The sequence below is a fragment of the Lipotes vexillifer genome, unplaced genomic scaffold (genome assembly GCF_000442215.2).
Source record: "Lipotes vexillifer unplaced genomic scaffold, Lipotes_vexillifer_v1.1 scaffold179, whole genome shotgun sequence".
NCBI lineage: Eukaryota > Metazoa > Chordata > Mammalia > Artiodactyla > Lipotidae > Lipotes > Lipotes vexillifer.
In genome coordinates this window covers 862,836-876,329 of record NW_006796798.1, presented here as the reverse complement: position 1 = coordinate 876,329, position 13,494 = coordinate 862,836, and the positions used below count along the sequence as shown (strand labels likewise).

General features: G+C 39.1%; 1 protein-coding gene across 1 annotated transcript in view; it reads right to left on the bottom strand.

Moving 5' to 3' along the window:
- Nucleotides 1–3,407: 3,407 nt before the first annotated feature.
- Nucleotides 3,408–13,494, bottom strand: part of LOC103080649 (cytosolic beta-glucosidase-like) — a 108,274-nt gene continuing 98,187 nt past the window's right edge. The window contains 2 exon segments of the mRNA XM_007469001.1: nucleotides 3,408–3,550; nucleotides 3,553–3,609. Coding sequence (XP_007469063.1) covers nucleotides 3,408–3,550; nucleotides 3,553–3,609 — 200 coding nt within the window.

Here is a 13,494-nt window from a genome sequence, read left to right as displayed (position 1 = left end):
CCTGAGGCACGCCGTGTGTTCTCCGAGGGAAGTAGTTCCTGGATCATAGGACCCTGGCAGTGGTGGGCTGCACCGGCTCCATTTGGCAGTGGGGGGGGGGGGGTGGATAGGGACCTATGCTTGCACACAGGATTCTTGGTGGCTGCAGTAGCTGCGTTAACGTTTCATGACCGTCTCTGGTGTACAAGCTGATAGCTGTGGCTCATGCCCGTCTCTGGAGCTCATTTAGGCGGTGCTCTGCCTTCTGTGGGCAGACAGGGAAGGAATCCTCTCTCCTTGTGCACCTTGAAACAACAGTTTCTTGCCTCTTAGGCAGGTCCAGACTTTTTCCTGGACTCCCTCCGGGCTAGCTGTGGTGCATTAGCCCTCTTCAGGCTGTGTTCATGCAGCCAACCCATCCTCTCCCTGGAATTCGTACTCCAAAGCCTGAGCCTCAGCTCTCAGCCCCCACCTGCCCTGGTGGGTGAGCAGACAAGCCTCTCAGGTTGGCACCAATGCTCTGTGCAGGAATCTCTCCACTTTGCCCTCTGCACCCCTATTGCTGTGCTCTCTTCCGTGGCTCCGAAGCTTCCGCCCCTCCTACCCCCCGTCCCTGCCAGTGAAAGGTCTTCCTAGTGTGTGGAAACTTTTCCTCCTTCACAGCTCCCTCCCAGAGGTGCAGATTCTGTCCCTATTCTTTTGTCTCTGTTTCTCCTTTTTTCTTTTCCACTACCCAGGTATGTGGGTATTTTCTTGCCTTTTGGGAAGTCTGAGGTCTTCTGCCAGCATTCAGTAGGTGTTCTGTAGGAGTTGTTCCACATGTAGATGTATTTCTGATGTATTTGTGGGGAGGAAGGTGATCTCCACATCTTACTCCTCTGCCATCTTGAAGGTCCCCCACCTACGGCAATTTTAATTTACAGGGCTAATTAGAGAAGCACCTTTGGTTTGATCCATCTCTTAGGACAAAAAGCTGGCCTTTCAAATGCAACAGAGATCTGTGGAGGCCACAGCACTGTGAGGCAGCCAAACCACTGATGCTAGATTGTTTGTTTCACTTGGTAGACCAGACGTGACAGATCATTTTATTTACAGAAAGAATATTAATTTTCTAGTTTTGGTAACAAAAATACAATGCTCATTTGTATTGTTGTAAAACTTGTAAATATGTGCTGCAGGATAAGTAGTATTCAAAGAAACATCCTAATTAAAAGGAAAACTCAGTTGTTTTGCAAGATAATATAAGGAGGGCAGATAAACTGTAAATAAGATGCATGGTAAAAATGAAAAAGACAGGCTGGATAGGAGAAGAATGAAATAAGATTTGGAAATGTGCTTTTAAAATGAACACAAATTGTGAGATAATGTTTCATTAAACAATAAAAATAACAAACGAGTGGCAAAGATGTAATAGAAATTCCTATGTATACCATTTTAATTTTAATATAATTTTCCCCAGTGCATCCACGTTTATTGAACTACTATGACGGTTTCTTTCTCACCCTGTCCAAAGTTACTGAGAGAATGTACTTTGCTGTAAATAATTCCCTGATTATGAACATGAAAACAATCCAGAAACTGACCACAGTGTTTTTATTAAAAATGGCAGAGCATCCGCTCGGGGCCAAAGCCTTAAGAGAATGGCAAAGTATGTTCCATTTCCTCAGGCAAGCAGAAGGAGAATATAGAAAACCACCTTCCCTATGTCTTCCTGCATAAAGTACCTCCACACACTTGTTTCTTTTTTACTTTTTAAAAAATGCAGAGAAGACTTCGATGACACCACAATCTACACTGTGCTGGCCATAACAGAGCTGATATCAAGGAGGTGCCAGGTCCAGTAAACAAGCATTGATGTGACTTGAGGAAGATTCACATCAGTGCAGCCTCAGTTTCTCAGTCTGAAAAATGGGGTGATAATACTTACCTCTTCTCTTCAAGCCGGATAGACACATGAAAGTTTAGTAAATATTACTTAAATATGGATGTGAGGGCACAAAATCCACATATGTGGAAGATGTGATGGAGTGAAGACAGGAAGTCCAGAGGGAGCCCTATATCTTACTGACCCCCACTGAGGAAGCTGAGTAAAATGTCCAAGTCCAAGCAACCTCACATACACCTCAGGCATTTCAACCACCGAGGTAAGAAATCCTCCCCTCCTTTGTTTACACTCATGTAAGTCAATTAACTCATGTATTTATTTCTTGGCTGTCATCAATGTTCTGACGGATCCTTATTTTTTTTTATATAAATTTATTTATTTATTCTTTTATTTAATTTTTGGCTGCATTGTGTCTTCGCTGCTGCACGCAGGTCTTCTCTAGTTGCTGAGAGCAGGGGCTACTCTTTGCTGCGGTGCTCAGGCTTCTTATTGCGGTGGCTTCTCTTACTGTGGAGCACAGGTTCTAGGCACGTGGGCTTCAGTAGTTGTGGCACACGGGCTTCAGTAGTTGTGGCTGTGGGCTCTAGAACGCAGGCTCAGTAGTTGTGGGGCATGAGCTTAGTTGCTCCACGGCATGTGGGATCTTCCTGGACCAGGGCTTGAACCCATGTCCCCTGCATTGGCAGGCAGATTCTTAACCACTGCGCCACCAGGGAAGCCCCGGATCCTTAATTTTTAAAAATATCCAAAAGTAGACACCATGCCCTGCTCATTCTTCTGCTTTTAATCTGGTGTGATTATAGAGTAGGAATCCAATTTCTGTTAAACATCAATGCTCAAATACTCTTTTTTGCCATTCACATTCTGGTTTGTTTTATTACTTTCTTATTTTCCAAAAGTTTATCAGGCAAGAGAAAGATGTACAAGTTCATGCATAGGTAAACTATGTGCCAAATATATCAACCAATCCATTTTATTAACTAGGTTATCAGTTAATCCCTTTGGTGAACAGAATGCATAACGATACAATGGGACTAACTTTTAATTTTGATTTTTATACTAGATTAAGTAGTAGAAAGTTATGGAACACATGCCAATGGACCTACAAAAGCAAAGAATAGCTTATGTAAATAGAAAAAAATATACTCATAAACAAGTATTTTTATAATAAGTGTTCTGCTGTTAGAGTTGCAAATCATGAGCACACTGTGTTTATAAATTTTGCATTATTTTTTTCTAGAAAAATTCTAAGGATTTAAATTGAAGTTTCCAAGTCCATCTGATTTCTTAATATAAAAATCAATTGCAGTGGTTTTCTATTCTATTTTTTTAAAAAGCTTCATTGATCAAATACAAATAGAGTAAAAGCCATCATTAAATACATCCCCAGGCATTACATATTCAGACTTCGTGATCACGGATCAGCTGGTAGGACCTATTTATTACAAAGGCAACTTGAGGATGTCTGAAGGATCTACCAAAGCAGATTTCCTTTCCGAGAGCAGAGGCCCCTTCTCCAGGTGAAATTGCCCAGCCACCCTTCCTATAGAGGTCCCTCCAGGCCATTCTTTCGGATAATCTTAGCATACTCCTTGGCTGACGTGTGAGGCACTCGGGGTCTTGCTGGATATTCAAAATCAACGTGGAAGAGACCAAACCGGCTGCTATACCCATGGGTCCACTCAAGTTATCCAGAAAAGACCAAGCACAATATATTTGAAGACTGACTTTATCAAGTTGGATAGCTAAAATTACAAAAACAAAAAAAATACCATTTCCCCAAAGGTTTTATGAGAACACAAAATCACTGATGACCAGTGTGGATGGGTGTCTTTCTCCTGCAGAGGATCACAGTGGGAACAGAAAAAGCCTTGTCTCAATCCCCTTTTTATTTTATTTTATTTTATTTTGTTTTCAAAATCACTGATGACCAGTGTGGATGGGTGTCTTTCTCCTGCAGAGGATCACAGTGGGAACAGAAAAAGCCTTGTCTCAATCCCCTTTTTATTTTATTTTATTTTATTTTATTTTATTTTGCGGTACGTGGGCCTCTCACTGTTGTGGCCTCTCCCGTTGCGGACTACAGGCTCCGGACACGCAGGTTTAGCCGCCATGGCTCACGGGCCCAGCCACTCCACGGCATGTGGGATCTTCCCGGACCAGGGCACGAACCCGTGTTGCCTGCATCAGCAAGCGGACTCTCAACCACTGCACCACCAGGGAAGCCCCTCAATCCCCTTTTTAAATTTCCTGTTTTAACCAAGCAAGGGCTTCATTCAAGAAGTTAATTTACACGCCTTTTTATTTGTTTTCCCCCCACCCCCTTCTTTAGATTGAGGAGTTATTTAATCTCTGAATTTCAGCCAAGGTCCAAGAATATAATAGGCCCCAATTAATTTTTATTAAAATTGTAAATAAATGAATAAATAAATTATGACACTAAAAAAAGAAGTTAAATTACATAATTCTAAATATTTGGTCATTCACTCATTTTGACATTGATTATTCATTGTCTTTTACTCAGTACACATCTTTTCAACACCTACTAGTCTTCAGACATGAAGAAACACACACACACAGAGTTTCTCCCTAATAACTTAGAAATGTATTCAGTAAAAATACTACCCAGATTCTAAATACAACTTCAAGATAATCTAGAAAGCCCACTGGTAAATTGGAAAAAAGTGATAGCAACACAGCTGAGGAAGCCCCAGTACTTACCTTGTGACCAAACTGAGGTATATCTTATAATTCTGGAAATAGAATCTCCAAAATGAAAAGGATCAGCACAGGGTTCTGGCTGTGCCTTTATCCTAGAATGAGTAGGCACAGAAATGCCACAGCATCTTCTCTGCCCCACATCTAAACTCAGAGTAGTGCTTAAGCCCTAAGAGACAAAGCACTAGACCACCTCCCCTCCAAATGCACATATGCACAAACACAATATTCTATATAATTTCATGTGTGGATGCCCCAAACACCATCCGTGGACTCCATATTAAGATGCCAAAGTGTGGAGAATTCTTTAAGTAGTTTTACACTAATTTCTTTCTTTTAGTCAGGGAATTGAGCTCATTTTTTAATTAGCATTTTAAGTTTGGCAAAACCTTTAGGTTGTGTGAATCTTTGCACTGAGCATTTTCTTTTTTTAAAACCATAGCAAGTAAACCTTATCTATGGGATGTACTTAAATCTGTTTCATGGTGCAGAAATTAAATTCAAAGGCAAGTTTTCTTTATAAGGTAGACATAATCCTAAATAAGTTAGGTGAAAATGAACATTTATATAATAAATCAAATTTTAATTTTACTGGGGCTTCCTTTCAACGTAAATGACTCTTCTAGCTTCAGCAAACCAAGATCCACGTTTTAATTTTTTCTGTTATAAATCTGTATTTTTCAGGTCTCTCAAAATTACTATACCCATATACTATTACACATGTGTTGACTGCCAAATCTTAGAATTTTTTAACTATGGATAGTCCATAGACAAATGGAATTTTTTTTTTTTTTTTTTTTTTACTATGGATAGTCCATTGACAAAGGTTTTCTGACAGGTTAATTGAGGCACAACCCCTCTACCTTTGTGCATGGAGGCATACAAAGTGCTTTACTTAGAGAATGCCCTGTGAATGGCCTCAAGGCAGGAATTAAAACAAACTGGATTGACTCTTTTTAAATAAAGTATTATTGGAAAATGAAATATATACCATTCAACACATCAAGCTTCACAGGAGTTAAAACACTTACTAGGTATTCCTTCTCCTCCCACTTGACCACCTTGTCACATGTCTCCTCCCCTCTCTTGTCAAGCACAATCTGCAAAATACCAATATTTTTAAATAATCTTTTAAAATTTAATTTCTGGAAGGAATATATCTAAGAATGAAAATGACTAAAACCAAATACCAGGCCATAAAATGGCAATCTTTTCTGACTGCCTTATAATTCAATGTGGGGACATGTGAAAATCTGCATATCTTCTTTCTCATTTGCAGAACTACTTCTCAACAAGGCAGTCTGCCAGGTATAAAGTCAGACAGTTTCTGAAAACATGCACAGTGCCACCAATCATGTACAAAAGGATTGATCCATGTGCTAAACCAGGAGATAAAAACAATGCCCTGCCTGCTTGGAAGGGAGCAAAAAGGAAATCTTGACAATTTCATTGTTAACTGCCAGGAGTTCCACAGCAGGTACTAAATGGCCTGAGTGACACTGGTGGATGTCTCTGCATTTTCATTGCAGGAACATTCAAGTAGAGAATTACCTGGTTAGGGCTGAAGAGCTAGCCTGCTGGAATCCTTCTGATGGTGCTACCACTGGTAAAAATTACAAAACCGTATCAGAACCTGCATGCTTCTCCTGTTCCTACCTCCTCAAGAACAGAAAGAGACCATCATCACATTTCTTGTCACCATGATTTATGGGGTCCCAAATCTTAGTAGGGAAAAAACATTTCTGTGAATTCACTCTCTTTCTTTAAGCAGAGTTGCAGGCAAAGTCAACACAGACTGACAGGAACTGCAGATGGATACAAAGTACATGGAGATGAATACGATACCCATACCGGGGTCAGAGTTTGGTTTTGGAATAAAAGGCCAGTAGGAAAGATCTCACAGTCAGCAGGTTGAATTTAAACATGCAAGGAGAAAAATATCTAAGAATTATTAATATATTATAGCCTTCAGCTGTTCTCATTATAAGAAATGTATGCCAGTGTTGTACTATACACACACACATACTTATGCATGTACACATACACTTATTGCCCTGTGTTGGCCAAACTAAAAAGGTTGAGGAAACAGTCCTTCACCAGACTGTTCTCACTGCTGACACCAACTTCAAGTTCAAGGAGTTCCCAAAACCATGCTCAGTTTCAATAATTTGCTAGAAGAACTCTCAGAACTTACAGAAACCTTTTATAGTCACAGTTATGGTGTATTACAGCAAAGGATACATACTACTATAAGCCAAAGGACAAGACATATAAGTCAGAAATTGATGTCTTCAAACACAAAGTTTACATTGTCTTTTTCCCTAGGAGTCAGGACAAGGTGTCCTCCTCGTGTTGACATGTGACAACACACACAGAGTATTGGCAACCAGAGAAGGTCACCTGAGCTTCAGTGTCCAGAGTTTTTATAGGGACTTTGTTACATTGGGATGATTGATTGATTGACCATGTGGATGTCTCAATCCCCAGGTCAAGTGACACCATGTGACCCAAAGTCCCTCACTCAGTCACGTGATTGGTCTTCCTAATGTGACTAGCACTCACCCTAAACAAGGACATTCATCAGGTTGTAATGGATTTTTTTCTCCCAGAAGCTAAAGGCAAAGGCCAATTCATGCTTTCGGCAAAACCAAACTCTTTACTACACACACACATATGAACACACACATTTTAGAAACATGGTATTGGGCAAATTATTTCATGGTATTGAGCAAATTCTTCTCAATTTACTGACTTAACGAGGTGCTGTGATTATGCCTCTGTCTATCATGTTAGAAAGGGCTAGAAATCGGGCACTCAGCATCAGTGGGATTTATTTCCCCACAGTTTATAAACATAGATAATCTGTGTTTTCAAGATTGCCTAGGACTTATATAAGACATCCATGAATGTGACATAACTATGAAGCTATAAAACATACCACTAATCCACAGACCCAAGCTGCCAGGACACGAAACAGTGGAAAGGTCCAGAACAGTGTAAAAGGCAGCACCTCACAAAAAAAAAAAAAAAAAAAAGAGAGAGAGAGAAAGAGAGAGATAAAGCACCAAGAACGGATAAGAAGAAATATTATAGGCCCTTAAGTCATGACCCTGGGGGTGAGTTGGACACCAGGCGGGGCCTGGGAGTGACCTGACTGTGAGACTATATTCCTCATGAGACATCTCTGTGCTGCTCCTTTTAAAGCCATTTCTTGGTTAAGTAGAAACGTGTTTCCAACAGACCATTTTAGGTTCAACTGTTTAGTGCCCAAGAGAATAAATCTAAAACTTCTCATCTAGAGAAAGGCGACAGTCAGGCCTTCAAGTTCAGGTCACTGCACATATTTACCAAGACAGTTCACTTATTCATTGAACAAATGTTCATTAACTGTCTCCTATGTGCTGGGTACTGTTCTGGCTCTGAGGTTACAGCATAAGAGCTGTGTGGCTGACAAGGTCTTGGTGATCTGGCCTGGTATCAAGGCCTGAGCCTCTGAGGTGGGAGAGCCAAGTTCCAGACATTGCAACACCAGAGACCTCCTGGCCCCAATTAATATCAATCAGCAAGAGCTCTGCCAGAGATCTCCATCTCAACAGTAAGACCCAGATCCCCCCAACCAACAACAAGCTCCAGTGCTGGATGCCCCATGCCGAACAACTAGCAAGACAGGAACACAATCCCACCCATTAGCAGAGAGACTGCCTAAAATCATACTAAGTTCACAGATACCCCGAAAACACACCACTGGACATGGCCCGGCCCACCAGAAAAACAAGATCCAGGCCCCACCCACCAGAACACAGGCACAGTCCTCTCCACCAGGAAGGCTACACAAGCCACTGAACCAACTTCACCCACAGGGGGCAGACAAAAAAAAAAAAATGGGAACTACGAATGTGTAGCCTGGAAAAAGGAGATCCCAAACACAATAAGTTAAACAAAATGAGAAGACAAAGAAATATGCAGCAGATGAAGGAACAAGGTAAAAACCCACCACACCAAACAAATGAAGAGGAAATAGGCAGTCTACCTGAAAAAGAATTCAGGGTAATGATAGTAAAGATGATTCAAAATCTCAGAAACACAATGAAGAAAATAAATAAACCATTAACAAGGACCTAGAAGAACTAAAGAGCAAACAAACAATGATGACCAACACAATTACTGAAATTAAAAATTCTCTAGAAGGACTCAATAGCAGAATAACTGAGGTAGCAGAACAGATAAGTGACCTGGAAGATAAAATAGTGGAAATAACTACCACAGAGCAAATAAAGAAAAAATAATGAAAAGAATTGAGGACAGTCTCAGAGACCTCTGGGACAACATTAAATGCACCAACATTCAAATTATAAGGGTCCCAGAAGAGGAACAGAAAAAGAAAGGGTCTGAGAAAATATCTGAAGAGGTTATAGTCAAAAGCTTCCCTAACATGGGAAAGGAAATAGTCAATCAAGTCCAGGAAGTGCAGAGAGTCCCATAAAGGATAAATCCAAGGAGAAACATGCTGAAATATATATTAATCAAACTATCAAAAATTGAATACAAAGAATAAATATTAAAAGCAGCAAGGGAAAAGCAACAAATAACATACAACGGAATCAGCATAAAGTTAACAGCTAATCTTTAAGCAGAAACTCTGCAAGCCAGAAAGGAGTGGCAGGACATATTTAAAGTGATGAAAGGGAAAAACCTACCACCAAGATTACTCTACCCACCAAGGATCTCATTCAGATTTGGCAGAGAAACTAAAACCTTTACAGACAAGCAAAACTTAAGAGAATTAAGCACCACCAAACCAGCTTTACAATAAATGCTAAAGAAATTTCTCTAGACAGGAAACACAAGAGAACGAAAAGACCTCCAATAACAAACCCAAAACAATTAAGAAATGGTAATAGGAACATACATATCGATAATTACCTTAAGTAATTACCTTAAGTAAATAGATTAAATGCTCCAACCAAGAGACATAGACTGGCTGAATGGTTACAAAAAAAAGACCCGTACATATGCTATCTACAGGAGACCCATTTCAGACCTAGGGACACATACAGACTGAAAGTGAGGGGATGGAAAAAGATATTCCATGTAAATGGAAATTAAAAGAAAGCTGGATTAGCAATTCTCATATCAGACAAGATAAATTTCAAAATAAAGACTATTAAAAGAGACAAAGAGGACACTACATAATGATCAAGGGATCAATCCAAGAAGAAGATATAACAATTATAAATATTTTTGTACCCAACATAGGAGCACCTCAATTCATAAGGCAAATGCTAACAGCCATGAAAGGGGAAATTGACTGTAACACAATAATAGTAGGGGACTTTAACACCCCATTTTCACTAATGGACAGATCATCCAAAATTAAAATAAATAAGGAAACACAAGATTTAAATGACACTTTAAACAAGATGGATTTAATTGATATTTATAGGACATTCCATCCAAAAACAACAGAATACATTTTCTTCTCAAGTTCTCATGGAACATTCTCCAGGATAGATCATATCCTGGGTCACAAATCAAACCTTGGTAAATTTAAGAAAATTGAAATTGTATCAAGTATTTTTTCTGACCACAACAATATGAGACGAGATATCAAATACAGGAAAACAACTGTAAAAAATACAAACATATGGGGACTAAACAATACACTACTAAATAACTAAGAGATCACTGAAGAAATCAAAGAGGAAATCAAAAAATACCTAGAAACAAATGAGAATGAAAACACAATGACACAAAACCTATGGGATGCAGCAAAGGCAGTTCTAAGAGGGAAGTTTACAGCAAAACAATCCTACCTCAAAAAACAAACAAATCTCAAATAAACAACCTAACCTTACATCTTAAGCAATTAGAGAAAGAAGAACAAAAAAAATCCCAAAGTTAGCAGAAGGAAAGAAGTCACAAAAATCAGATCAGAAATAAATGAAGAAGAAATGAAGGAAACAATAACAAAGATCAATAAAACTACAAGCTGGTTCTTTGAGAAGATAAACAAACTTGATAAACCATTAGCCAGACTCATCAAGAAAAAAAGGGAGAAGACTCAAATCAACAAAATCAGAAATGAAAAAGGAGATGTAACAACTGCCACTGCAGAAATACAAAGGATCATGAGAGACAACTACAAGCAATTATATGCCAATAAAATGGACAACCTGGAAGAAATGGACAAATTTGTAGAAAAGCACAACCTTCTGAAACTGAACCAGAAAGAAATAGAAAATATTCACAGACCAATCACTGAAATTGAAACTGTGATTAAAAATCTTCCAACAGGGCTTTCCTGGTGGCACAGTGGTTAAGAGTCCACCTGCCGATGCAGGGGACACGGGTTCGTGCCCTGGTCTGGGAGGATCCCACATGCTGCAGAGTGGCTGGGCCTGTGAGCCATGGCTGCTCAGCCTGTGCCTCCAGAGCCTGTGCTCGGCAATGGGAGAGGCCACAACAGTGAGAGGCCCGTGTACTGAAAAAAAAAAAAAAAGTCTTCGAACAAACAAAAGCCCAGGACCAGATGGCTTCACAGGTGAATTCCATCAAACATTTAGAGAAGAGCTAACACCTATCCTTCTCAAACTCTTCCAAAATATAGTAGACAGAGGAACACTCCCAAACTGATTCCGCAAGGCCACAATCACCCTGATACCAAAACCAGAAAAAGATACCGCAAAAAAAAGAAAGTTACAGTCCAATATCACTGATGAACATACATGAAAAATCCTGAACAAAATATGAGCAAACAGAATCCAACAGCACATTAAAATGATCACACACCATGATCTAGTGGAGTTTACCCCAGGAATGCAAGGATTCTTCAATATATGCAAATCAATATGATACAGCATATTAACAAATTGAAGGAGAAAAACCATATGATCATCTCAATAGATGCAGTAAAACCTTTCGACAAAATTCAACACCCATTTATGCTAAAAACTCTCCAGAAAGTGGGCAGAGAGGGAAACTACCTCACCATAATAAAGGCCATATATGAAAAACCCACCAGCCAAGATCATTCTCAATGGTGAAAAATTGAAAGCATTTCTACTAAGATCAGGAACAAGACAAGGTTGTACACTCTCACCACTGTTATTCAACATTGTTTTGGAAGTTTTAGCCACAGCAATCAGAGAAGAAAAAGAAAAAAAAGGAATCCAAATTGGAAAAGAAGAAGTAAAGCTGTCACTGTTTGCAGATGACATGATACTATACATAGAGAATCCTAAAGATGCTACCAGAAAATTACTAGAGCTAATCAATGAAATTAGCAGAGTAGCAGGACACAAAACTAATGCACAGAGATCTCTTGCATTCCTATACACTAATGATGAAAAATCTGAAAGAGAAATTAAGGAAACTCCCATTTACCATTGAAACAAAAAAGAATAAAATACCTAGGAATAAACCTACCTAAGGAGACAAAAGACCTGTATGCAGAAAACTATAAGACACTGATGAAAGAAATTAAAGATGATACAAACAGATGAAGAGGTATACAATGTTCTTGGATTGGAAGAATCAACATTGTGAAAATGACTACACTACCCAAAGAAATCTACAGATTCAATGCAATCCCTATCAAACTACCAATGGCAGGTTTCACAAAACTAGAACAAAACATTTCACAATTTGTGGAAACACAAAAGACCTCAAATAGCTAAAGCAATCTTGAGAAAGAAAAACAGAGCTGGAGGAATCAGGCACCCTGACTTCAGACTTTACTACAAAGCTACAGTAATCAAGACAGTATGGTACTGGCACACAAACAGAAATATAGATCAATGGAACAGGATAGAAAGCCCAGAGATAAACCCACACACATATGGTCACCTTATCTTTGTTAAAGGAGGCAAGAATATACAATGAAGAAAAGACAGACTCTTCAATAAGTGGTGCTGGGAAAACTGGACAGCTACATGGAAAAGAATGAAATTAAAACACTCTCTAACACCATACACAAAAATAAGCTCAAAATGGATTAAAGACCTAAATGTAACACCGGACACTATAAAACTCTGAGAGGAAAACATAGGCAGAAGACTCTGTGATATAAATCACGGCAAGATCCGTTTTGACCCACCTCCTAGAGAAATGGAAATAAAAATAAACAAATGGGACCTAATGAAACGTCAAAGCTTTTGCCCAGCAAAGGAAACCATAAAAAAGATGAAAAGACAACCCTTGTAATGGGAGAAAATATTTGCAAACGAAGCAACTGACAAACGATTAATCTCCAAAATATACAAGCAGCTCATGCAGCCCAATATCAAAAAAACAAACAACCAATCTAAAAGTGGGCAGAGGCCTTAAGTAGACATTTCTCCAAAGAAGATATACAGATTGCCAACAGACACATGAAAAGATGTTCAGCATCACTAATCATTAGAGAAATGCAAATCAAAACTACAATGAGGTATCACCTCACACCGGTCAAAATGGTCATCATCAAAAAATCTACAAACAATAAATGCTGGAGAGGGTGTGGAGAATAGGGTAACCTCCTGCACTGTTGGTGGGAATGTAAATTGATACAGCCACTATGGAGAACAGTATGGAGGTTCTTTAAAAAACTTAAAGTAGAACTACCATATGACCCAGCAATCCCACTACTGGACATATACCCAAAGAAAACCATAATTCAAAAAGAGTCATGTACCACAATGTTCATTGCAGCACTATTTACAATAGCCAGGACACTGAAGCAACCTAAGTGTCCATCGGCAGATGAATGGATAAAGAAGATGTGGCACATATATACAATGGAATATTACTCAGCCATAAAAAGAAACGAAATTGAGTTTTTTGTGGTGAGGTGGATGGACCTAGAATCTGTCATACAGAGTGAAGTTAAGTCAGAAAGAGAAAAACAAATACCGTACACCAACATATATATATAT